The 26,936-nt window shown below is 42.0% G+C and overlaps 1 protein-coding gene across 3 annotated transcripts in view; it reads left to right on the forward strand.

Moving 5' to 3' along the window:
• Window positions 1-268: 268 nt before the first annotated feature.
• ARMC2 (armadillo repeat containing 2) overlaps window positions 269-26,936 on the forward strand; it is a 127,589-nt gene continuing 100,921 nt past the window's right edge. For 2 of the 3 annotated variants that reach the window (XM_045499219.1, XM_045499218.1), the window contains exons 1-5: window positions 269-502; window positions 9,319-9,579; window positions 10,050-10,122; window positions 19,130-19,301; window positions 26,164-26,371. In XM_045499219.1, the coding sequence (XP_045355175.1) occupies window positions 363-502; window positions 9,319-9,579; window positions 10,050-10,122; window positions 19,130-19,301; window positions 26,164-26,371 (854 nt within the window). In that variant the 5' untranslated portion in view covers window positions 269-362. Of the gene's footprint in view, window positions 503-7,628; window positions 7,676-9,318; window positions 9,580-10,049; window positions 10,123-19,129; window positions 19,302-26,163; window positions 26,372-26,936 lie in introns of all 3 variants that reach the window. The other variant, XM_045499220.1, reaches the window with a different exon arrangement.

Consider the following 26,936-nt stretch of genomic DNA (forward strand, 5'->3'; position numbering starts at 1 on the left):
TAAGCTGCTAATTTAAAAGGTAACTCCTCGCCACCCGTCTTCCAGGGCGATGCAGCGCGCTCCCCGCTCGCAGCTCTTGCCCAGGACCCTCCCGCCAACGCACCGACCCGCCAGAGCCTCAGCATTTCTACGCATGCGCGGGGAAGGGCGGGGGCGGTGGTGGGGGGGGGTGGGTGTTGTGGGTGACCCGCGCAGGCCCAGTGGCCGAGCGACGCCGGGAGACCTCCCAGTCTTGCCTCTCCGGGCCCCGCCCCGCCCCACCCCACGCCGCTCCGCCCCGCCCCGCCCCACCCTGCCCGCGCCTTCGCGGCAGACGCTGCCTCGGGAGAGCTCAAGGATGAGCTGAACCTCCGCAGCTGTTAATGTCACCAGCGCTAATCACAGGGACTTTGGGGCTGGCCGGAAGCCCCCTTCCCTGCGCCCTCTCCCAGTTCATTTCCTGTCCCGTTCCGCCCGCCCAGCAGCGACCTGGCTCAGCAGGCAGGCGGCCCAGGCGCCCCGGGTAGGTAGTTTGTGTACGGTTACCATGGAGACGCTGGCAGGCCTAGTGGAGCGGGCTGGCTAGCGGGCCGGGAGGAGGGTGGGCTGGCAGGCAGGGTGACCACGCTGTGCCCTGGCCTGAACCCGTGGAGGAGGGGGCATTGCCGGGAGTGGGGAAGCTGCTGTCCGTACGGGAGGTGAGGTGTCCCTCGTAGGTTCACCGGGGACCTCTCCTGCCCTGGTCCCCCAGTGTGGGGAGAGAGGCCCTGTGTATGCTCTCGGGGTCGGTTCGCGGCTGTCCTTATTTCGTACACTGCTCATTTAGCTAAGTGCATGGCGCTTAACAGAAGCTTGGAAATACTTGTTGGATGCCAGAGTGGTAAACCAAAGGGCCTTGTCTAGACAGCGACCTCGCCACCGTCACACAGATTGTACCCTTTTAGGCAACAGATAAGGAGGGCCCAATAAATAAATAAAGGTGTGTGTAACAATATACATTAAACTATATCGTATGTACATATAATGCCTCTTATTATCAGTTCCCACGACTATCACAGCAGGCCTTCCATCCCTAGAATTGTTTTAACTTGGTAGAAAAGCAAGTAGCACTCTGTTTGTATCCTATTTTGTGAATCTACAAAACTGATTAGTTGTTGATTTGGCCTACCTGATATTCGATAAAATACCTATTAAAAAGTCTCCCTTTGGGGCGCCTGGGTGGCGCAGTCGGTTGAGCGTCCGACTTCAGCCAGGTCACGATCTCGCGGTCCGTGAGTTCGAGCCCCGCGTCGGGCTCTGGGCTGATGGTTCAGAGCCTGGAGCCTGCTTCCGATTCTGTGTCTCCCTCTCTCTCTGCCCCTCCCCCGTTCATGCTCTGTCTCTTTAAAAAAAAAAAAAGTCTCCCTTTTCATAAAAAAACACTCCTCATTTAAACTTGAACTTGTAAAATTTATGGAAACACTGAAGAAACATCATTTACTTTCATTTTGCCATTTCTTATTTTAAATGCATTTTTTTTTTTTATTCATGGGAGAATTCTTATTGAATCCTTTTATGACATAGTGCCTGGGTAGCAGTTAACTTTTCCTTAAGGGCCAGGCACCATGCTAAAGCACTTTACACGAATTATGTCATTTAGTTATCAGAACAACCCTATGAGGCAATTATTGTCACCGTCGTCATTTTACAGATGAGGAAAAGGAAGCTTAGAGTCATTACAATCCTTGCCAAGGTCACCTAGCTGTGAATTGCCAGAGAGTATTTGGGCCCCTGTTCAAGCACTGCACTTTAACCACTACCCCTCTGGGTGCTCAGATCAACAGAAAAGTATTTCAAAATCATGGAAAGGGTCTTGAGTACAGATGGCCCTGACTCACAGTGGTTCAACTTAAAAATTTTCAGCTTTACAATGGTATGAAAGCAATATATATTCAGTAGAAACCATACTTTGAATTTTGATCTTTTCCCGGGCTGGCACTATGTCCTACGATACTCTCTTGTGATGCTGGGTAGTGGCAGCCAGTGGTAGCCCTCCAGTCAGCCGTGAAATCATGAGGGTAAATGATTGATACGCTTACAACCATCCTGTACTCATACTGCCATTCTGGTTTTTACTTTCAGCATAGTATTCAATAAATTACATGAGCCCTTCAACACTCATTCTAAAATAGGCTTTGTGCTAGACCATTTTGCCCAACTGGGGGCTAACGTAAGTATTTCTGAGCATGTTTAGGCTGTGCTGTCCTATGATGTTCAGTAGGTTAGGTTTATTGAATGAATTTTCAACTTAATGATATTTTCAACTCACGACGGGTTTTTCAGGATGTCACTCTATTAGAAATTGAGGATCTGCATTTGATTTGCAAGGAATAGAGGGGTGGAGATGGTCAGCCTTTCTCTTGTCGCCAACATCTTGATAGTGCAGTGCTGCGTTTAGCAAGAAGGCTCTGGTTCAGGTGACTACTGGCAGCAAAGGTAAAGACAGGTCTTTATAATGAACTATGAATTTTTACAAATAAGGACTCTGAAATGTTCCCCCAACGAGTGAGAAATATTTTGTTAAAAATGAAGGTCTCCAGCTTCAAGTATCGTACTGCTGGTGGTGTTCATCCTCTAGGGATCCTATGGACATCGTAAACTCAGGACAATGATGCAAGACAGAACGCAACCTTTTTCTTCTTTCCCTTCAAAGTCTACTCCTGTTTTCTTTTAAAAAAGATCCCCTTGCGCTCTGATCCCACCCCTTCAGGTTTGCATAAAGTGTCACCTCTGGCTCCTTCCTGTCCTCTCTGACACCAAATCCTATTAGTTCTTCTGTTCTTGTTGTCCCTCACTTATTCTCATCTCTCTTCTTCCCTTTGTTTTGCCTTTACTCCTTTGTCTCAGGGTTTCCATGCTGCATTCACAGATCACCCCGTTTATCAAGTCTTACTCCATGCCAGGCAACTTGAAGTAAAGGCAAGGAAGGAAAAGGGGACTGAATTTGATCTCATATCACCACATGGCATCAAGAATCAGATACCATTTGAGATAAAGTCCCATATGCCTTTCTAATCCATTGTAACAAATGTCTCCAATGAAAGAAGCCATATTGCCTTCAGCTGGATATTTCTTAGATCTATATTTGAAAATGGAGTTCAGGGGCTCCTGGGTGGCTCAGTCGGTTAAGCGTCCGACTTCAGCTCAGGTCACGATCTCACGGTCCGCGAGTTCGAGCCCCGCGTCAGGCTCTGGGCTGATGGCTCAGAGCCTGGAGCCTGCTTCCGATTCTGTGTCTCCCTTTCTCTCTGCCCCTCCCCCATTCATGCTCAGTCTCTCTCTGTCACAAAAATAAATAAATGTTAAAAAAAAAAATTAAAAAAAAAAAAAGAAAATGGAGTTCAGCGATTCTACGAGCATTGACCTCCACACCTTCAGCTGTGCCTCACATAAAGAATTGTGGCTCAGAGTCTGGTGAGGCAGCACCAGGAGCACAGTGGGAGGGTGTACTGATAGAGGCCAACCAGTGACCTTGCAGAGTATGGAGGAGGAACACCTGAGGCTGGAGGAGGGGGAGAGGCATGTCCAGAAATGCTTCCTTGAGGATCTCTAAGGGTTAGTTGGCTGATTACACAAGAACTACCTGATTTTGTCCCTTCTAGTCTTTTTCCTTTTCGTCCTACCCACCCCTGCCGGATCACATCATGCCTCATAATCTATTAATTAATTTGCTCAGCAGCTTTTATTTATTTTCTTGACCTGCTATTCCATTCTCTCTCTGGTCCAACTCCAGTTTATATTTCCAGAGCTCATTTTTGTCCAGCACACACCCCATATGTTCTTGGCACTCTGCTTTGGCTCACCCATTGACTTTCCTGGAAATTCCTTCTCTACTGCAGCCCTGATATCAGCCATTGCCTCACGCTTCAAATTCAGCATTTTTCAGAACCCAGCTCAAGGACCAGCTCCTCCAGGAAGTCTCCCTGACACCTTCTCCCAGTCAGAAATCCCTTCCTTTTTTTGTAATAACATGGGAGTTATCTCAGTTTTTTTCATTGACCCCATCAGTTTCTACATTGTATTAAGATTATTTATGGGGCGCCTGGGTGGCGCAGGCGGTTAAGCGTCCGACTTCAGCCAGGTCACGATCTCGCGGTCCGGGAGTTCGAGCCCCGCGTCAGGCTCTGGGCTGATGGCTCAGAGCCTGGAGCCTGTTTCCGATTCTGTGTCTCCCTCTCCCTCTGCCCCTCCCCCGTTCATGCTCTGTCTCTCTCTGTCCCAAAAATAAATAAACGTTGAAAAAAAAAAAAAATTAAAAAAAAAAAAAAAAAAAAGATTATTTGGAAGCAGGGCTGACATTTAACTTGTACACTCCAAGAAAGCTGCTCCTGTTGTGAAAATATTGGCATGTCTCTATATTGGTGCATAAATAGCTGTAGCCCCAGGGCCTCTGACTGCCCTGCTCCTCCCACCCCATCTCATGAGTAACAGTTTGAATATCATCTCTGGGCATATGTCATAGCTTTTGTACTATTGTCTAAGACTCCCTCCCTCACAGAACTGCTGTAGGGATTAACTGAGAGGATGTACTCGACACTGTTTAGCATAGTGCTTGGTATTTAATCCATACTAACTGAATGGATTTGTTCCAATCGTTAGGAGAATTTTTATAAAGTTAAAATTTCTGTGATACTATTGTCTTCTAGTTCAGGTGTACTTTACTATAAACAGACAAGCTTTCAAACTCTGAGTGATTGTTTAAGTTGGCAAAAATCCTCTTTGATAAGTATTTGTAATTTAACAAATATATAGAAAAAAATACTTCCCTACCCCCCAAAAACAAACTTCTAACTCAGTTCACTTATATCACTGAACATTTCCATATTTGATTTAATGACATATTAACATTAATATAATAATAATAATAGATTAACTGTGTAGATCTTACATTATTGAAACTGCTTCTCACAATGTAACTGTTAAGGTTTGGAAGGAGGAGAAAGGAAGAGGGAGAGAGAAAGTTGTGTTAGAATTAGTGGTAAAATTTATGTACAAAAATATTTTTAAGCCCATTATCTATATTATTTCCTCCAATATTTAATCAATTTAAATTCCTGTGTGCCCAAATAAAGTACAAAATTGTTAGCATTTGACCTGAGTAAATATTCCTGCTTCCTTACTCCATGAAAGAATATAGTTTTCCATGCAAACTAAAATACAGAACCTCAGTCAGGAATGATGGTCCATTATCACTCATCCAAAGCACTTTCTCTAATCTTTATTGTTTGCCAGATTACCTTTGATATTGCTAGACTTATTAGTGCTATGTGGGGCCAAAGGAATCACAAACCTGATTTGGGCTCTGGGGGACACCTGTTCATTATATAGAACTTCTTCTCACTGAGTGGTATACTTTCTTTACTGCAGTGGGCCTTTTAAAAAGTGATATGGCCACTTGAATTAGATGTGATGAGACTGAATTTATATTATTTTGCATCCAGAAAGAATACAGGTATGTCCTACTTCTGAAGATTCATGTTATATCACTTTGCTTTTATGCAAGACCTGCATTAGGGCTTTCTTTGTAAAAGTGAAAATCCTCTTCAGATTTCTACTGGTGAGTGAAAACAGGTTATTAATGTAGGTCTTTTGTAAAAGCAAACTGGCAGAAAGTGGGGAATACGGTACGCTTTACGCCATTTCGGCTTACCAGAGTTTTCATAGGAATGCTCTACTTTTCGATAGCAGGGGAAACGTGTATATATGGTTCTATAAAAAACACTTTAGCAGTGCCTGGGTGGCTCAATCAGATAAGCATCCGACTTTGGTTCAGGTCATGATCTCATGACTTGTGGGTTCGAGCCCCGTATCGGGCTCTGTGCTGACATCTCAGAGCCTGGAGCCTGCTTTGGATTCTGTCGCTGTCTCTCTCTGCCCCTCCCCTGCTCATGCTCTGTCTTTCTGTCTCTCAAAAATAAATAAACATTTAAAAAATTAAAAAACACTTTATACATATTTTTAATAATTAACATTGAATATTTTAAAAAGAAACAGGCAATCATATCAGAAGCATTAGAAGTAAAATGTACTTGGCCTGTCAGTTTTTTGTGTTTTATTTTTAAACTTTTTTTATTTAAGAGAGAGATTGAGCATGAGTGGGGGAGGGGCAGAGGGAGAGAGAGTGCGAATCCCAAGCAGGATCCGTGCCATCAGGGCAGAGCCCCATGTGGGGCTCAATCATATGACCCTGGGATCATGACCTGAGCCAAAATCAAGAGTTGGATGCTCAACTGACTGAGCCATCCAGGCGCCCCTGGCCTGTCATAGTTTTTGTTAGTTGTATTAATGTACATGATTTTGGAGACTTTGCTTAAATTCAAAATCCTAGATCAAAAATTCCTAGAATATGACTGCTTAAAGTAATTTTTTACTGTTTTACCTCACTGGGCCTTTCCATATGAAAGGAATGGCATATTGTTTGTGGTTTTCATCATGCTCTTTTCCTCAAAAACTTTTAGGGTAGGGCCTGGGTAGAATGAAACACATGTTCTTGTTGTCTGTTGTTATATAACAACTTAATGTATACAATCATAATATAGTAAATCCTCTTTACTTGTCTAAGGAATCATCTGTTGACTCTACTTATGGAAATGAAGTCTTTTTAGTTTCCTTGGGCATATGTCACAAAAAATTTTTTCTTTTTTGCAGAAGTTATTCTAAAATTGGGCACTGAAATATAGGAATAATTTCCAGTCCTCTTTCTCCTTAGAGATATAACATTTTCAGGACATCTGAGTTGTTACTGTTTTTTTTTAATGAACACCTATTACCATATACTAATTAGAGTTATGTTTTTAAAATCCCTTTTTAAAGTTTAGAGCTGTAGAGGTGTCTTGCCATGTTAACCAGACCTCCATGGGGACACATCAGCATTTAAGAAGGATCTGCATTCTCAGGGTGTCTGGGTGGCTCAGTTGGTTAAGCATCCAACTCACAGAATCCAAAGCAGACTCCAGTCCCCAGCTGTTAGCACAGAGCCTGACACAGGGCTCAAACCCACGAGCTGTGAGATCATGACCTGAGCTGGAGTCGGATGCTTAACCGACTGAGCCACCCAGACACCCCAAGCATCCAAATCTTAATCTCAGCTCAGGTCTTGATCTCAGGGTCTTGGGTTCAAGCCCCGTGTTGGGCTCCATGCTGGGCATGGAGCCTACTTAAAAAAAAAAAAAAAAAAAGAAGGATCTGCATTCTCATTGCCCTTGGACATGACTTTAACTCCTTAACTGAGAGAGTGAGCCTGGAAAAGGATATTTGATATTGATATTTAGCATTTATTCATCTAAGACACTATCTCAAATTGAAGGGGACTTGAATCAATTCATTCAAATACATCATGGGCAAAGGTGGGGCAGAAACTTAACCTGAGTTTACAAACTACATTTAGAAAAGCAAATATAGCTTGGAAATAGGACTCATCTGCCTAAATCTAACCTTATACTAGCAATTTGTGTGGAGGACAGTGGGGGGGAAAGGAAACTTTAGTTAAAATTTTAACAGATCCCCCCAGTGGTGTTGTTGTTGTTGTTGTTTTTAACATATTAGAGAATATGAGATGATTTTCTCTTCCTAGTCTGTCTTCTTTCACGATCTATTGTCTTTCTCTCCAGGTTTAGCTTTCATCTTGACTCTCTTCCTTGAACATCATTTCCCTCGAGTAAGTATATTCCCATAGGCATAACTGCACATCAACCTATATTTTTGAAAGCTTTTTTTCCACCCTGATCTTGTAACTGTAACTGTCTGGTAGATTTTTAATTAAAAAATGTTTGTGACTTTTTCCAGTTTAGTTATAGAGGAATGGCTTAAGCATGTGTGGATGAGTTTAAGTACTCCTTTCTTTCTTTTTTTCTTATATTTTAACTTTATTTTTTAAAATTTACATCCAAATTAGTTAGTATATAGTGAAACAATGATTTCAGGAGTAGATTCCTTAGTGCCCCTTACCCATTTAGCCCATGCCCCCTCCCACATCCCCTCCAACAGCCCTCAGTTTGTTCTCCATATTTATGAGTCTCTTGTTTTGTCCCCCTCCCTGTTTTTATATTATTTTTGTTTCCCTTCCCTTATGTTCATCTGTTTTGTCTCAAAGTCCTCATATGAGTGAAGTCATAGGATTTTTGTCTTTCTCTGACTGACTAATTTCACTTAGCATAATACCCTCTAGTTCCATCCACGTAGTTGCTAATGGCAAGGTTTCATTCTTTTTGATTGCCGAGTAATACTCCATTGTATATATATACCACTTCTTTATCCATTCATCCATCGATGGACATTTGGGCTCTTTCCATACTTTGGCTATTGTTAATAGTGCTGCTGTAAACATGGGGGTGCATGTGTCCCTTCAAAACAGCACACCTGTATCCCTTGGATAAGTGCCTAGTAGTGCAGTTGCTGAGTTGTAGGGTAGTTCTATTTTTAGTTTTGTGAGGAACCTCCATACTGTTTTCCAGAGTGGCTGCAGCAGCTTGCATTCCCACCAACAATGCAAAAGAGATCCTCTTTCTCCGCATCCTCGCCAACATCTGTTGTTGCCTGAGTTGCTAATGTTAGCCATTCTGACAGGTGTCAGGTGGTATCTCTTTGTGATTTTGATTTGTATTTCCCTGATGATGAGTGATGTTGAGCATTTTTTCATGTGTTGGTTGGCCATCTGGATGTCTTCTTTGGAGAAGTGTCTATTCATGTCTTTTGCCCGTTTCTTCACTGGATTATTTGTTTTTTGGGTGTTGAGTTTGATAAGTTCTTTGTAGATTTTGGATACTAACCCTTTATCTGATATGTCATTTGCAAATATCTTCTCCCATTCTGTCAGTTGCCTTTTAGTTTTGCTGATTGTTTCCTTCACTGTGCAGAAGCTTTTTATTTTGATGAGGTTCCAATAGTTCATTTTTGCTTTTGTTTCCCTTGCCTCTGGAGACGTGTTGAGTAAGAAATTGCTGCAGGCAAGATCAAAGAGGTTTTTGCCTGCTTTCTTCTCTAGGATTTTGATGGCTTCCTGTCTTACATTGAGGTCTTTCATCCATTTTGAGTTTATTTTTGTGTATGGTGTAAGAAAGTGGTCCAGGTTCATTCTTCTGCATGTTGCTGTCCAGTTTTCCCAGAACCACTCGCTGAAAAGACTGTCTTTATTCCATTGGATATTCTTTCCTGCTTTGTCAAAGATTAGTTCCCATACGTTTGTGGGTCCATTTCTGGGTTCTCTATTCTATTCCATTGATCTGAGTGTCTGTTCTTGTGAGCACTCCTTTCTAAAGTCCTGGATGAAAACAGTTAATATTTTGTACCATATGTTTGCAGAGTGTGGTGTCTACCTGAAGAACATTTTATTTTAAAAGGAAAGATGCTATCTCCAAATGATAAAAAGTTAGAAAAGCTGGATCCATTTTATCGACCTTCTATGTCCAAGCAGAAGACCAGCGCAGAGATCATAAGTGAAGCACGAAATGCATTAAGAACAGTTAGGACCCAACGACCATTTACACCACGGGAAGACCAAAGAAAGCTATTTGGGCCTGCATCTTCAAGAACACCAGAAAATAGACCTCCTTCCTCCTTTAGGTAATGACATTTCTCTTGCCTGTACACTTGGATATGTAAGCTACCAGATGACATTTTCCCTTAATTCTAGTTATGGATAGTTGCTTTCTAAAGTTGGATGTCTGCTAATTGCACCTCTTGTATCTATTCAAGATTCCTAAATATTAAGTCCAGACCTCGGGTCCCAGAAGTTGCTTTGGTTTAAAAGTGGTTGTCATAGCAAATATGTAAAGCAATATGAACAAAGCTTTTTTAAAAAATCACTGTATACATTTCTTCTCTTCATTATTCGGTAACTTGTAATCCCCCTAAAAGTAATGAAAAGACTTACTAACAAAATGTTCTAAGTACTGTGATTTTTTTTAAATTGCTTCTTCCTCAAGGCTTATGCATTAAATGCTTTTACTTGTTTTGGGCTAAAGTTAACTAACATATACTAGAAATAAATGATTCTTCACAAACTAATATTTCTGTTCCATCTCCTCTGCTAGCCTCCATGCATCCAGTTTTGAGTCATCTGATTCCAGGCCTATCTCCAGTGCTCGTCTCAGTCCGCTAGAGCTTGTGAGTACTTTATATTTAAGTGCTGTGAAATGGAATTGGCCCAAAATACTTGGAATCAGTACCTATATATGCTAAGAAAAGGATCACATAGACCTAAGTGTACTAATAATTTAATATGAAAGCAATTTATTTTTTTTCAAATATATTTCATGTCTAATGAAACACTTCTATTATTTATCTATAATTTCATAATAAAGAAGAATTTAGAAATATACAGTGACCTGGCAAACAGAATGTTTTGCAACATTTTTTTGTTTTTCACAATTTTTGGGGTTTTTTAAAGTTATGCATGTATATTATTTTTAATAGTTATGTATACAAATAAATTATATGTATATGTACATAAAGTTTCAAAGATTTGTTACCCAAAACATTCCAGTGGTCTCCTGTCCTCTTATTCTTCATTTTATCCTTCCCATTAGTTCTCACTTTAAACTCTTTTAGCACATTCTTTTGGTATATACATCCAAAATTTTAAATAACAGTGTCTTGCTCCTCTCTGGCTTATGAGATTGAGGAATTATCTGATGACTTCTCACTAAGGAAGATGAAGATTTAACTCTTGTCTGTCCTCCCACACATCATTACAACACATTCATCTTTTCTGTCCCCACTGCTACTCTCAATATAGATACATCATAATTTTGGTTAATCTCTTTTCTCTATGATTATATAAACCCTGTTTATAACTGAGCCTTGAACTATTGGTGATTACTTCTCCTTCCCTGTACCACTTTTTGTTTTCCCTGGTATTAATAATTGCCTTGCTTTTTTAGTTTTGTATTATTACCATTTCAACCCTAAACTCTTCTCCAAGATCTAAATCTCCTTCATATATCCAGGTACATAAGGTATTTTATTGATTAATCTCTTTGGAGAACTTTCCCCACTTTCTCTCAGACCATTTACCCTGGGCACCTGGCACACATGTAGCTCTCCTTCTTGTGATAGCTTTCTTGTTTCCTGTATCCCAGATTTTTCTCTGTCTTGATTTGCTTTTGGAATACTTGTTCCAGTAGCTTCTAGAGAAAGAGTGTATGGGAAGTACATTATTTGAGACCTTGATGGCTGTTTTTGCTCTCTAGAAGTTTGTAAGATTTTTCTCTTTGTTTCCAGTGTTCTGAAATTCCATGACAATGGACCTTTGTATTAGTCTGTCTGTCATGATGGGTATTCTCAATGGAATCTCATGCCCTTCAACTCTGGGAAAGGTCCTTAAATTATTTTGGTGTCTCTTCCCCTCTTTTTTGTTCTGTTTGCTCTTTCTGGAATTTATTATTCCAATATAGGATTCCCTGGACTTGTACTTTAATTTTCTTTTCTTTTTTTAAATTTTTATTTCCCTTCTCTTTTTGGAAGAGACTTTATCTTCTAATCCTTTTGTTGAGTTCTTTTCATTTCTGCTATCATATTTTAAAAATATTTATTTTTAATTTTCCAGAAGCTTTTCCCCACTCTTAAGTTTTTTCTTTTTTTAAAAAAAATTTTTTAATGTTTATTCATTTTTGAGAGAGAGAGCCAGAGCATGAGTGGGGGAGGGGCAGAGAGCGAAGGAGACTCAGAAACCGACGCGGGGTCCAGGCTCTGAGCTGTCAGCACAGAGCCTAATGTGGGGCTCGAACTCACAAACCACGAGATGATGACCTGAGCTGAAGTTGGAAGTTTACCTGACTGAGCCACCCAAGTGCCCCGGTTATCTTTTCATATGTATATATGTATGTATGTGTATATAACCATGTATATATACACACACAAACACACACATACATATACATATACGTATACATATATATATACATGTATATAGTATTCTTGTGTTTCATGGTTGTATCATCTTGTCTGAGTATATTAGTGATAATTTTGGTTTTTGAATTGTTTCTTTCTCCCTTTAAAATTTTTGCTGTTTGTGTGTGTGCATGCATCTTAAACAAGAGAAATTTATTTTCTCACAGTTCTGAAGATTAGAAGTCCAAGATCAAGGTGGCAGTAGGGCTGATTTCTACTGAGGCCTTTCTCCTTGGCTTGTAGACGGCCATCTTCTCCCTGTGTCTTTACATGGTTTTCCCTCTGTGTCTCTGTTGCATTTTTATGTTTATTTTGCTCTCTGTTTTTCATATCAGAGGCTCTCCCCTGATAGCTCATGCTGCTTGTTTGGCTGCTCTTATTTGGAAGTAGAAGCATGTGGAATGGGTTGATCAACCGGTAGGTGATACCTACTCATATCAGGGAAGTTTAGCTGGGCTGTGTTGTTTGTGAAAGCCCCAATGGTGGTAACTTTAGGAATTTTCTTGTGGCTAGTTTATTGGAAGTATCTCAGAATATCTTCCAAGCTCTTGCCTACAGGATAAAAGCTGGTTGCTAACTTACAAGAACCAGCTGGAGGACGAAGGTAGGGATGTCTACCATTCAGTAGGTAAATATTCAGTTAATATCTATGTTTATAATAAGTACTCTGACACTCAACACTGGAAGGCAGCTATGCTTAGCACTATACCGCCAATGCCTGCTATGACACTCAACTCTGTATGATTAGCCTGATTAAGAGATCCTCTGTTTTACCTTCTCTACAGAACAAATCTCCCATCCATGTGGCCTGACTTCATGGAACTGGGAGGGAAGGAGTTACACAGATTTTTACCCAGTCCTCCTTATTTCAGTCACCTCCCCTTATAGCCCTGCTGCATAAGTACCTGGTGATACCAGTCCTTTAGACTTTCATGGAATTGGGGTGTTAGTCAAGCTACTTTTCAATTTTTTCTAAAGTTTTATTTATTTTTGAGAGAGAATGAATAGGGGGGAGGCAGAGAGAGGGAGAGAGAGAATCCCAAGCAGGCTCTGTGCTATCAGCGTGGAGACCAATGCGGGGCTCAAACTCTTGAACCTTGAGATCATGACCTGGGCCGAAATCAGGAGTTGGAGGCTCAACCAACTGAACCACCCAGGCGCCCCTGCTTCTCGATTTTTATTACTATGCACGTATGCATATTTGTGTGTGTGTTTGTTTTTGATGAACTATTTGTGTTTTTTTTGCTGAACTATTTGAAAGCAAGTTGCAGATCTTTTAAGACTTCATCCATAAAAGCTTAATTTACATGTCATGTGAACAAGGACAGTCTCCTACATCACCACCACATTATCATCACAGCTCAGAAAATTAACATTACTTGGTAGTATCATTTAATGCACAGTCCATGTCCAAATGACCCCAACTGTCTCAAAATGTATCTTATATTCTTATGCTTGTTCTTATATTGCAGATGGCAAAAATAGGGTTCCAAAATAGTAAGCATGAACCAATATGCAATAAATACTTTTGCCAGCCATTTATTTATATGTAGTTTCTTACACTTACAGTCTTGGAGACCACTTGGGTTCTGGGCCAGCTACAACAAGAGGGAACCCCTGTTTGGCAGCCCAGTGGGTCCACCTTATCGTAAAGTGGCTCTCTATTTTGTGATTCTGTCATTGGACTCCTATGAATTGTTTTTAACATTCTGTAGTTTTGGGTAATTCACTCAATAGGCCTATTGTTTTCTAAAAATTTCTAGTTGTAGAGTTAACCTGGTCCTTGTTACACTGGCACAGTCTTTGGACTGCAGGATTAGATGTTAGACAAAGATAATATGGACATTTGCCTCTGTTTAGGGTCATTATAATTTCATTATAAGTTTAGGGTCACTATATTTCTTTACTGCAGAATGGCTAGGTGCTATGTACAAAGTAAAAGTGGACTCAGAAGTCCCCATGTCAAGTAAAATAGCTCTTTTAGTTTGAAATCTTTTTGTTATAGCAGACTATGTAAGGGTCTTAAGTATATTTCATTTTAAGCATAATTAAAGTTTGGAGCCCCCAGTCAAAAAAATCCTAAAAGTGAACTTATGCTATTGCCCCTCCACCTTCTTTCCTCTTTTCCATCTCACCCCTGAGAGAACCTTTACTCTGGGGACTACTATCCTGGCAAAGTGGGGAAGTAGGAGTGGAGGAGGAAGGAGTGGGGAAAAAGGAGGCAGCTGGAGGTTGGGGCTGGGGTAGCTCACAGATAAGGGGCTCACTTGTGGAAAGAATCTGTGAAGACCTAACCAACAGAACCTCAGTACTTTCTGGCTCTAGGTTCCTTTCTCAGGCTAGTTTGGCTTTTAATGATGCCTTGACTATCAGTCAATCGAGGAAGAGGGACCAAGAAAGCAACCCATTCCAGCTCCTACATTTAACAAATCAGCTCTACTTCTTTGAGCGTAAATGTTTCCCTTCTCCCTGTTTCTCCCCCCCCCCCCCCGCCCCGGATCTGGCCTGTGCTCCTCCCACTGCCCATCCTCCTGCAGGTGGTGGACTGTCTCTACTCAGGGGCACTCTGGCTCCTGACCACCCAGGCCTTGACTGCCCATTAGCACCTGTAATCCTATAAGACAGGAAGTAAACATGTATACCTACTTGCTATATCAGTATGCCCTGGTACCCCTGTTTTCTTTCATAGCAGCGCCCCACGTTCCCACGACAACTCGACATGTGGGGCTGCTGGGTCGTGGTTGTTATGGCTGCTTTCATTCTGCTCCCCTGGTTATAGCTGGTGTTCAGATTTATATTTACACAGGAACAGCTGCTCTCTTACTTTGGATTGTATAAAGTAGGAAAAGAGATGTGGGCCTGTGCATAAATAGGAAGTTTTGTCTTTCATCATTATTATTGTCAAAACTGAATTCTCTTGTGTTTCCTAAACTTACAAAGTCTAGTTGTTTAAACCCCAAGTGTTTTTTTATTAAACTTTTTATTGCCACACTAAAAAGACACAGATCATGAGTGCAGCTTGATAAATTTACACAGACTCAACATACTCTGTAACCAGCATTCAGAAAGGAAAAATAGATCCCAGAAACTGCCTCCCTAGGGTGAATATTGTCTTGATTAATCACAGCATAGATTAACTTGAGCTATTTTTAAAATATTTTATAGGAACCATGCTCCAATTATTTGACAAGGAAAACAATGTGGTTTATTTTTAAAAGAAAGGACTTGGGGGGCGCCTGGGTGGCTCAGTCGGTTGGGCGTCCGACTTCGGCTCAGGTCATGATCTCATGGTCCGTGAGTTCCAGCCCCGCATCGGGCTCTGTGCTGATGGCTCAGAGCCTGGAGCCTGTTTCAGATTCTGTGTCTCCCTCTCTCTCTGCCCCTCCCCCATTCATGCTCTGTCTCTCTCTGTCTCAAAAATAAATAAACGTTAAAAAAAAAAAATTAAAAAAAAAAAAAAAGAATGGACTTGGAATCCCATATATACCTTGGGGAGAGGGGAGATCCAGGGTAAGAAAAAGAATGAGAATGAGAATGTCAAAGCAATGTTCTTTCTGTCACCATTTCTGAATGGGAACATTACAACAGTGAATCACATGCTGAGAGTGACAGAGGAGCCCAGCGTACCTGTGGAGAAAATCATAGTAATAGAGGTGCACATACAGTTACCACATCCAAGGGTTATAGGCTTGAAGGAATTGTTTTAACAGCTTTACCGTAGTGTAATTTATCTACAATTGTATCAAGACTCGGAGTTTTCCAGAGAAAAAGACCAGTAGATAGATAGATAGATAGATAGATAGATAGATAGATAGATAGACAGACAGACACAGATAGATATATAGAAAGAGATTTATTTTGAGGGATTGGTTCACATGATTAAGGAGCCTGAGAAGTCCCCCTCGGTCCGCCGTCTGCAAGCTGGAGGCCCAGGAAAGCCAGTGGCCTAATTCCAGTCAAAGCCTAAAGGCCTGAAAAACTGGGAGGGGTGGGCTGGGGGGGAGAGGGTAGCAGGTAGCCAGTGGTGTGAGTCCCCATCCGAATGTGAAGGCTCGAGAACTGGAAGTATTGGTGTCCAAGGGGAAAAAGATGGATGTTCCTACTGAAGCAGAGAGGGCAAAAACACCCTTCTTCATTTCCAGGAATTTTTAATATTTGCTTTCTAACTTCCAAGAGGTCTTGTGTGTGTGTGTGTGTGTGTGTGTGTGTGTGTGTGTGTTTTGTTGCTCTGCAAATTAAATCATAGCAACTTCCTGAGGTGGGATATGGCAGACTCCCCTTCCTGTAGAATAGGGGAGACCCTGCCTTTCCATCTGGTGGTCCAGAGGAGCCATGCCAAAAATTGGTCAAGGCCCACGATACTGGGAGAAAAGTCAAGACCAGGCAGATTCCTTAAATGTTCTAGGAATTTTGTCTTTTTCGATTGGGTTATTCTATGAAAATTCTTTCTTTCTTCAACAAACTCTAGCAGTTTGAACAGCCAGAACAGAGCTTAAAATCTGACTTTCTCAGTGTCCTTGATTATATTCAAGTCACTGGTTAGTGTCATGACACACAAAATGACTGAGGTGAGGTTCTCAAGTGAAAATTTCAACTTACTTACATTGTTCTCTGAAATTCTAAAATAAAGTGAATCTTATAAGAAAAAAAGTTCTTTTACTGTTTTGTTTCATAAAAGCCAGTTTGCTCTACAAAGTGGAAGAACATTTTGTAGAACCTGGCAGGATAGAAATTGATGTCTTGTTCAGTGGTTTTCCCTTGAACTAAAAACACTTACATGTATTACTTATACTTTAAGTAGTCCGGTGAGGTATATGTTTAAATGGGGTACATGATTTTAGTTAAGGACAATAGTCAAATGGGACTCATTTTTCACTGTGCAATGACTAATTTTGCACTAGGAAAATGATATCTTTTATCAAGGGGCAGTTAAAGGGATTTATCTTGCCATCCAGAGATAATTGAGTTATTTTCCTTCGGATAAAAATTAGCTTTGCATATTTTCCCTGTTTATAAGATCTTTTACTTAGTACCCAAAACATTTATAACTGTTAGGGCATCTATCAAAGAAGTCATCTACTTTATTTACATATTATTAATTGGCAGACTTCTCAATCTTTGTTTCAGATTCAGGGTACCTGCAGAGCACTGGCATTCTGAGATAAGAAAACCTCCTATCTACATTCAATATTGACATTATCCTTATATACTTCATCTTTCATAAAGCTCTTATTTTCCTGTATTATATTTTTTGCTTTTTTTTTGTTACTATTAGTTTCATGACCTAAGTGGCATTCTTATGAATATTTTGTAACAATTAGACTAAACAGTAAAGGGACTATTACATAAATATAGCATAATTTATACAGACAAATGAGTGTTGCCCCTTCAGAAGAGACCCCTCTGAATTCAAAATCTTTTTTTCCAGCAAAGTTGTGTCAGAGGCTAGGGCCTTGACTTTTGAGACTTAAAAGTAACTTGGAACCAAATCTGGTTAATAAAGGGTGAGCAACTTACATAGGGAAGGGAGCTTCATTTCTTGAGTTTCCATAGAGGGAATTGTATGTATGTCAGCGTCCCTGAAAGAAGAGGCCTCCTATCTCCATTTGGTAGCTGGGCAAGTTCAGAGAAAGGAATGGCCTGCCCAAGTTCACTGCACTACTAGTAAATCGACTGCACTCCAGTTTGGGTTTGATCTCAGAGTCATTTACTCTTCCCCTATATTAGGCTGATTATTTTATTTACCTTTAGAGAAGGTTTATTTACCTTCTTTATTTAAAGCCGCGTTATTTACCTTTAGAGAAGACACACTTCTCTAAAGTCATGAAGCTAATATTTTTCTATCTGGCTTATGGGTTGATTCTAATTGCAAATGAATGAAATGATACAAAAAAAAAATTTGAAAAATATCATCAGTGTTGAAAGAAGCAACTTATTGGAAGGAGAAGTCTAATATAGATGTCGAGGTTCTATTAATGTATACGAGAAAATGAGTGTTGGGAATTATGTGCCATATATGATAGATAACCTCACTCATTTTTCCAAATTATCTGACTTAAATTTCACACTGGATTTTTAAGAAATTTGTTGATTAACCTGCTAGATTGAGAATCACTCATTTCACATATTACGTAAGTAACTTCAGGAACTCTAACTCAGTTGTTTTTGGTTAGAGAGCTGAAAGCACCTGCTGCCATAAAATTGCTCTTTCATAAGCAGATGATCTTGTTACGGTTGGAGGGAGGCAGGGTGGATCACCAAGCCACACCAGAAGTGGGAGTTGAGGCCCACGTGAGGTTCTGGCGCTGGGCTGGGCGCTGGGCTGGAGGGCACCACCACCTGAAAGTGGGACCGCAGGGTGCTCTGGGTGGCACAGTGCTTGGTGCTGGTATTTCTATTTATTTATTTTTAAATCTTTTATTTATTTTTGAGAGCGAGGGAGGGAGGGAGAGAACAAGCAGGGGAGGGGCAGAGAGAGAAGGGGACAGAAGATGCAAAGCAGGCTCCATGTTGACAGCAGCAAGCCCAGTGTGGGACTTGAACTCATCATGACCTGAGCCGAAGTCAGCCGCTCAACTGACTGAGCCACCCAGGCGCCCCGTTGTGCTGGTACTTTTAAAAGTCTTTAAGGAATTGGAATGTTGCCCATAATATTCCTTTTCAAGGGGTATCAGCATAGAATTCTGAGAGGTAGAAAATAAAACATTTTTATATCATAAGTCCAAGACAACTTCTTGCTCTTAGGTTTTATGACTTTATAATCTAAATTATTCAAGGATATTTATACTCTTAAAAAAATACTTTTGTGGAGTCCAAAATATGTTAAGGCAGTATTTATATTCCCCATAATTCTTGACATGTATGGGTGCCAAGTAACTGTTTTCTGAGCTGGCAGGAACACAAAAATTTACAAAGCATTTTGAGTATACTGTGTCAATATTACAGTCTCTTATACAGATACCTGTTTCCTAGCGTGCATAAATTGTTTTTTCGAATATGCTAAGCCCGATAGAGGATTTAATACAATATATTTGACAAAAGCAATGGGAAGTTGCTACACATACACATACGTGAGATAAAATGGCCGGTGAGGTGTAGAATCGAGTGGCGGAGTGAAGCGAAGCTGGAAGCCCCCCCTGGAGGTGTCAGTGCCAGTGCCAGGGTGGGGGTCTTATTTGAGACGCGGAAACTCATGCCAATCATTTGAAAAATCTCTTTCCAGAGACCGAAAGCTCCGGCATCTCCCGCCCCGGAGGAGGACCCGTGCCTTTCCTTTCCCAAACCCCCAGTGGATGCCGCAAAGATGAGAAGAATAAGCAGTGCCCGGGCGCGCTTATTCAGGGCGGCCTCCCAGGGGGCTCTTCTGCCTGACAGGACGCTTCCTCCCGCTGAGCGTAAGGCTGGGTGACATCCTTTAAACCGGGGGGTGGGCAGGTGATTTGAATTTGCACATACAAGTTATTTTTACAGGACTTTTTTTCAAACCCCACAGGATTTTTACAGTAACGCTTAGTTAATATTATGCAAAAGCTGGTGAAGAAACATTGTTCATATATTTTTCTGGGCATTCATGAAGAGTACCTAAATATCACAGTTTTTCTAAAAAAGTTACTTGGTAGGAAAAGAGTATTAGGGTTAAGTGTTTTCTAACGAAGGAGTTCACCTATATTGGAAACAAGTGATTTTTTAAATTAGTTCAAACAGTTGTTCGTTTCATTAGGCACATTTAAAGATTCATACAATGTGCCCTATGCTTAGGTCTTTGAGGATACCTTTCCAACCCCATGTGACAAAGTAAGCTAAAGTCGGAGGCTTTTCCAGTTCTTTCCCACAGAATTGCTGGCAGGTATCTACACCTGGAGGCAGAGGTGCTACAAACCTCAAGCTCTAATGTGTGCCCCAAACATTGGAATCAACCCCTGTCCAGAGTACACTAAGAGTTTTTCAGATTCTGCAGGAAATGTCTCTTTAGTGGGATGACAGTCAGTCTAGAGCATCACACCGGTATTGAGAGAAAAGAAAAAAAATGAAATAGAATAGAATAGAATGGAAGACATCAGGGCACATCACAGATCGTAGGGCAAGTATTGCTTCAAGGAGACCTTACTGTGGTCACGTACATTGTGTGTGTTCAGGGTCATATTATTAATTTATTATATATTACACTTAATTTATATTATGAACTTATTATTACTGCATGTAGTCCAAAAAGTTGGAAAACCACTTTACTAGGGGCTGCAGAACGGGCCCTCCTTCAATCAATAAGATGATTAGGGTAGGTGTACAGTCACAGAGAGGAGATTATGTGAAGATGGATGCCAAAAGTTACAAGTCACTGCCTGAGGATCCTACTTGTTTGATATTCAAGGGTTTTCTTTTAATGAGTCACCAACACTTAAAGGTAGAAGATCTCATGGAAGCATCCAGATTTATGACTTCTTATAAAAAAAATTAGAAGATCTGGCAGTCCTGGGCCTTTGTTCCATGTGGCACCCATCCACTCCCATTAGCCCGGGGTATGGGCTGCAGTTCCCTATGTCTCCCCAGCCCACTTTACTCATGTTCTGGTCCCTCTGATCCCTGTAATCCCTGACATGGCCAAAGAGACTCATGAAGAAGTCATGAAGAAAGGGAAATAGGCAATCCAGGGCACTCATGTCGCACGGTAACAGATGCTGTCACGGGATATATAATTAGGCAACTTGCTTTACCTCGATGTCCCAATTTGTTTCCTTTCTAACAGTCAGTCAATCAGATATTTATTGAACCCCTTCTAAGTGCCAGATACCATTCTAGGTTCACAGGGTCCTGCCTTCAAAGAGCTTGTGAGGGGGGATAGACAGTAAACGGGAAAACAAAGAAATAAGATAATTTGGGTCCGACGAGGGCTATGAAGAAGATACGCAAGATGACAGGATGGAGAATGTCATGGCGGGAGTAGCTCAGGTGGCACTGGAATGTGCTTGAGGAGGTGACCCCTGGGTCGAAACGTGACTAGGGAGAAAAAGGCAGGTATATAGAAACCTGTGGATGAGGTGCCCGTAGTGAGGGACAGCGAGGCCCGAGACGGCGGGGGGAGGCTCGGATGGTGGAGGCTGGGAAGGCCAGTGTGGCGGGAAGGTGGTTAACCGTGGGAACGTGAAAGGAGCGGAGGCCACAGCCCAGCAGGGCCGAGCTGTGGAAACCAGCCCAGACTTTATGCTGCTTACACTGAAAAGCCAGGGCAGGGTTTAAGTGAGGGAGAGACCTCATCTGACGTCAGTTTCTCAGCTATAGCTGCACATTAGGATCACCTGAGGAACTTTTCAACCGTTCCCCCACCAGGGCCCCAGTTAGACCAGTTAGATCCAGAAGGATTGGTAATTGCAGGAGCAAAGCCCCTGCCAGCAGGAGAGGGGATGGGATCTGGAGTCCGGGGTCAGGGGTTGAGGTCAGACCTAGAGAGGAACAGCGTCACTCCTTGTAAACGGGTGGTAGAGCTGGTGTGCCAGTACTGTTGTTTGCTAGACGTTTTGCTATCAAGCCTGAATGCTGCCTCCGCGGCGTTTAACTCCTGGTTGCTCACCGTGGGAGCCTTGCTGCTTCCTGAGCTGTTCACGTCTACAGGTGAGTGGCTGGAGAGACAGTGCTTCACCCACCATCCCCATGTTCTTTGCTTCCCTGTGGCTCTGTGCCTTCCCTTCAAGGCCACCTGGCCCTCGACTGTGCACCCACAGCACACCTGTGCTTGGGAGGTGCCATCTGCCGCTGTCATTTCCCAGCACCGAGGCCATCCCCACGCCTCCAAGCGATCAGAAACAGGTCTTTGTTGCCGTCCTTTTATCCACCCTGTCTGCAGGTGCTCCCTGCTCATCAGCCCTGGGGTCTGTGTCAGCACTCAGGAAACAATGGCAGTAAAAAGTCGGAGTCATTTTAAAAGCACCGTTGCCCAATTAAAAAAATATGTTATATATTATTATATATGTTATACATGTATATTTTAATGCTGCAGCCTTGGAATTATTGTCATTTGTGCAGGAGCTCCCTGGGCTTTGTGTCAGAGACTCTATTGTTTAGTAAAGGTGTCTTTCGGTGGGTGACTGGGGTGTAAAGGCAGCCGTGCTTGGAGACAGAGGGTGTGCCCCTTCCTTTGATGTGAAGTCATCTGTAGCCAACTCTGCCTCGGGCAGGGCTGGGGGTGTGGTGGCAGGCTTGGAATTCCTGATTTAAGAAAATGAAAGGGGAAGAGAGGTGTGTAGTGATCTTCACAGGACCAGCAGTTTAATTGCTCTGTGTTGAAATAGGCTTTTCGGCTGGACATGGCAGTGATGCTAAGGCCGCCTCAGTTACTCAAGCTGGACAGAGACCTCGGGGCAGTCCCCCCCCCTCCCCTCCCCATCCCTGCCCTCTTTGCCTTCACAGAGAGAGCCCTCGACAGGCTTCCTAAATGGGCTTCCTAAGCATCTTCTGGGTCTGCATTTCCCTTTCCCACCACTGTTGCACTTCTGTTCTCACCTCTTGCCTTGTGCTTGGTCTTCTAGGCCCCTTTCTCATCCTCCCTTAGCTCACTGATGACCCTCAGCCCTTAGAGCAGCCAGAAGAGCCTGGAGAAACCAAGCTGCCAACCACACATGGCTGTGAGCAGCCGCCTTCTCCCTTCATCTCAGTGGACCGTGAAAATGATTATTTTCTGTGTGTGCCATATGGGCCAGGAAGCAAATAAAAATCAAATTGCATCATCTTCTTGCTGAAAACCCTTTGGAGGCCTCCCTGTGCCTTAAAGGAGTGTTTGCCAAACTGAGTTCCAGCATTCCCTTGGAAAAGTGGTTCAGCACTCAAATCAATCTGCCTGCTTCCTCTCCCTCTTGGAGAGTCCTGGCGCACATGGGCATATTTGAGGGTCAGTAAAGATGCCTATTTAATTTTAATTCAACCCAGCATTTTACAAATGTACTTGACTGTGGAATCTATCTTTTAAAAAATGCAGTTTGGGAAATGCTGACCTAGCACAGAAGTTGGCAGACTTTTTCTGTAAAGGGCCAGAGAGTAAATATTTTAGACCTCATGGGCCATATAGTCTCTGCTCAACCTACTCAACTCTGCTGTTGTAGTGGGAAAGCCACATAGACTGATTTATGGCCACTGAAACTTGAATTTCCTGTAATTTTCACATGACACAAGATAGTGTTCTCTTTTTGATTTCTTCCCATTTAAAAATGTAAAAACCATTCTGAGTTTGTAGGCAGTACGAAAACAGGAGGCAGACTAGATTTGGTGGTTAGTTTGCTGACTCCTGGCCTAGGGGATAAAATCTCTGCTTCTCATCATGCACAGCTCCGTAGTGATCTAGCCTAACATTCCAGGCCCTTCTTTTGACTCTCCTTTCCCTACCCTCCACAGCCTGTGCACCAGCGGTTTGGAACTCCTTGCAGTTTCCCATCCTGGTCCTGCTGATTCAAGCTGCTCTATAATTGCTGGACCCAGTGCAAAACGAGAATGTGGGGCTCTTTATTAAATTATTGGGAATTTCAAGATGGTGACAGCGAAGCATAGGGCCCTTCTTTGTGTGGGGCCCTGCTTGACTATACAGCATGTATGTACATAAAGCTAACTCTGACTCCAGACTTTTATTCCTTTTTCACAGAACTCCTTTTTGCCTCCTGTTAATCCTTGAAGAATACTTCTCAGGCTCTGCCTCCTCTATGAATCTTTCCCTGACCAACTTCCACACCCCTCAGGACTCTCCTGTTCTCTATACCACCCTTACTGGCTCAGACCATGCTGTACTGCATTTCTCTCTTTACATGTCCGCCTCTCTATCTCCCCTACTAGACTGAGCAGCTTCAGTAGGAAGAGAGGTTTTCTTTATTTCTTTCAGTAGGAAAAGAGCCTGAGAACCTAAAACAGGGTCTAATATATAGTAGGTGCCAAAGCAATATCTGTGAAATGGAACCGTTCCTGTATAGTAATACTATTTGTTGTAGACTTCTTTTTTTAATGTTTATTTATTTTTGAGAGAGAGAGAGAGAGAGAGAGAGAGAGAGACAGAGTGCGAGCAGGGGAGGGGCAGAGAGAGAGGGAGACACAGAATCTGAAGCAGGCTCCAGGCTCTGAGCTGTCAGCACAGAGCCAGACGTGGGGCTCAAACTCACGAGCCTTCGAGCCATGAGGTCATGACCTGAGCTGAAGTCGGCCACTTAACTGACTGAGTCACCCCTGTTGTAGACTTTTGAAGTTGAGCCATGATCCATTACAAAATTAGTACAATGTGCTACAGATATTTACCAGGGACACACAGGGCATTGTTACGAATGCTCAGTTTAATGGTGGACATCCATCAGGAGGAAGACTGAGCCCCAGGGCAGCTCTTCGCTGTAGTAATAAGTGACAGCTCACTCCAATAGATTGTGAAGTTAGAGGGGGCTGCAGCAACTCCCCCTATGAGTATGGGTGTGTTTCCCCTCTAGAAGAGAAGCTCCCTGACCGCTGGGACTTCTTGGTTAGACCGCCAGCACCTGGAGCAGCACCTGGCATGTAGCAGTGAATGCCTAGTAAATATCCATGGAGTAAATGAAGGAAAGAAACAGATGTTAAAATACAGGAATAGGCTAAAGATGCTTTGTGACCTAAAACAAAACATGTGCTTTGTTATTCAGTAGGAAAGATATTTAAGGCAGAGTGGTGCTATTGAGCCTGCCCTGGACCAGAAGTCGGGATTCTTGGGTTCCCTTAATGATGATGAAATAACTTCTGGGTTTTGAGTAAATCACTTTACTAGGCCAAATTGTTTAATTCTCACCACATCCCTAAGAGGCGGGGACTACTGAGAAAGGTGAGAGAAAGGTTGAGTGACCTGCCTGAGTAGGTCAGCCAGTACTTGACCCCAAGTCTGATGGAAGGGCAAAGCCTACGCTCCTCCTGCTGTATGGTCCCGGCTCTCCCCAGACTTGCTCTGTGAACTGAGACTGGCCACTTAACATTTGGGTTTTCAGTTTTCTCATCTGAAAATTGAAATTTGGGCTAGCTGATCTTTAAAGTTTCTTTCAGTTTTGAAATGCATTGTTTTGAAAGCAGGGGGCTTGGTCAGAGTGGACCAAGTGGTTTTGTTGGTTTTTATTGGTTTGCTCGTTCAAGTGCAGAAAAAGACACTTTGGGTGTTTGCAAAACAGTGTTTTTCTATAAAATCTCATCCCTCCCTGCCCTTTTGAAAAAAATATTCTCTCAGAGATTCAAGCATGGTAGCAGCATCACAGATGAACTATGCCTAATGGCCATTTGTTGATAAACACTGTTGTATCACAAGTTTAAGAATCTGCGGTCATAGACACAATAGATGTTTCAGTTTAGAGACTGGACTTTTTGCAACTCTTATTATCTTACTCCTCTTTAGAAAGCCTTATAAGCCAAAGCTGTCTTCCTACCACCTAGCAGTGGTGTGTAAGGCCTCCACGATCTGGCTGCTGCCCCTCTGATCACCTTTCTTCTTCTTCTCCCTCACATACTCCACTCCTATTGTGCCTTAAGCATGCCAGGCACACTCCTGCCTTAAGACCTCCATACCTGCTAATCCCTCTGCAAGGAAGATTGTCCCTCATCAACTGATAGCCAGATGCCTTGCCTCCATTAAGGGTTTGCCTACCATACCCACCCTGTTCAAAACTGCTACCTGCCCCCATCCCCAATCCTCTTTAGTTTTCTCCATTTTTCTACTTATGCTTTGTTTTGTTTTGTTTTGTTTTTTTCTGTAGCAGTTATTCTATAATATACCTCATTTATCATGGTATATTATTTATTATCTCTTCATACCTATTAGGATATAAGCCCTAAGAAGTCAGGGATCTTTGTTTTGTCACTGCTACATCTTGAATGTGTAGGCCAGTGCCTGATATCATGGAGGCACTCAAGATTTTTTGAATGAAAAATTATTAACATGATCAAATTCAGGAAAAGAAGTCATCACTCTGGGATGAAGATGTATTTAAATGTGGACGGAGTTATTCATAAACCTAATTTGAGTGTTTGTCCTCTGGTAGACTCAGAGAGTCAAGAGAAGATCCCACTCGTTTCTGATGAATTGGTGCCACCAAGCCTGAAATAGTGGTGAGGTATTGTAGATGTCCAGGTAGGCTTTGGCCGTACAATTCCAGACTTGGTTATAAGTAACATATAACTTTTACATTGTACCAATTCTCAGACTGAAAAAAAAAAAAAAAACATTGAAATAGTGATTCTTAAAGTAAGAAATACTTTGACGAAACATTTCCTTGATTGTTACAGCAAAGAAAACAGTGGAATCCAAAGAAACCGTTGTGAAGGGGGACCCTATGGTGAAAATAAATGGGATTTATTTAACAGAATCAAACGCCATGGGCCACTTAAAGAGTCACCCACTTCAGCTAACTTACGATGGAGGCTTCAGTGAAATTCAGGAGCAAGAAATGTTTAAAGGGACAACATCCTTGCCATCTCATCTCAGAAGTGGAGGGTCAGTATTCTTTTGATTTGATTTTCTGGTCTGGATAACTGTCAATACCAGTTTGTTTCCTTATCTTATGGAGATGATTGATTTGCATTTTCCCTTTTACATAAACAAATTTTTAAGTTAATGATGCATGAATAGGAAAGACTTTTTTTCTTCATGGCTAGATGGAGTTGATTTTACATCATTCCCTATTTAATTCTTGGGAAAACGTTTATTCATACCTGCCAAGTGCTGCGTTGATAGGACTGTCAATAGTCTTTGCTTTAGACTGTTCCAGCCAGCCCTTGAGTGATGAGTGATTGTTCTGTTTGTGCGTTATTTGGGATTCTTGCCTGGCCTGGAATCTCTTGTTCCCTCCCTTTGGACTAGTTCACTGTTGTTAATTCCATTGAAGAGTGGACACTTATTTTATTCTCCAGTAGATACTTGGATTTAAACATTCATTTTGTCAATGGGTAAACAGTTAGAAGAATCCTATAGATTTCTGTTATCCATGGTATCTGTCTACTAATACCTCATAAAATGAATTATTGGGAATTACTTTATTTCATACCATGTTCCTAGGCAG

The sequence above is a fragment of the Leopardus geoffroyi genome, chromosome B2 (assembly GCF_018350155.1).
Source record: "Leopardus geoffroyi isolate Oge1 chromosome B2, O.geoffroyi_Oge1_pat1.0, whole genome shotgun sequence".
Classification (NCBI taxonomy): domain Eukaryota; kingdom Metazoa; phylum Chordata; class Mammalia; order Carnivora; family Felidae; genus Leopardus; species Leopardus geoffroyi.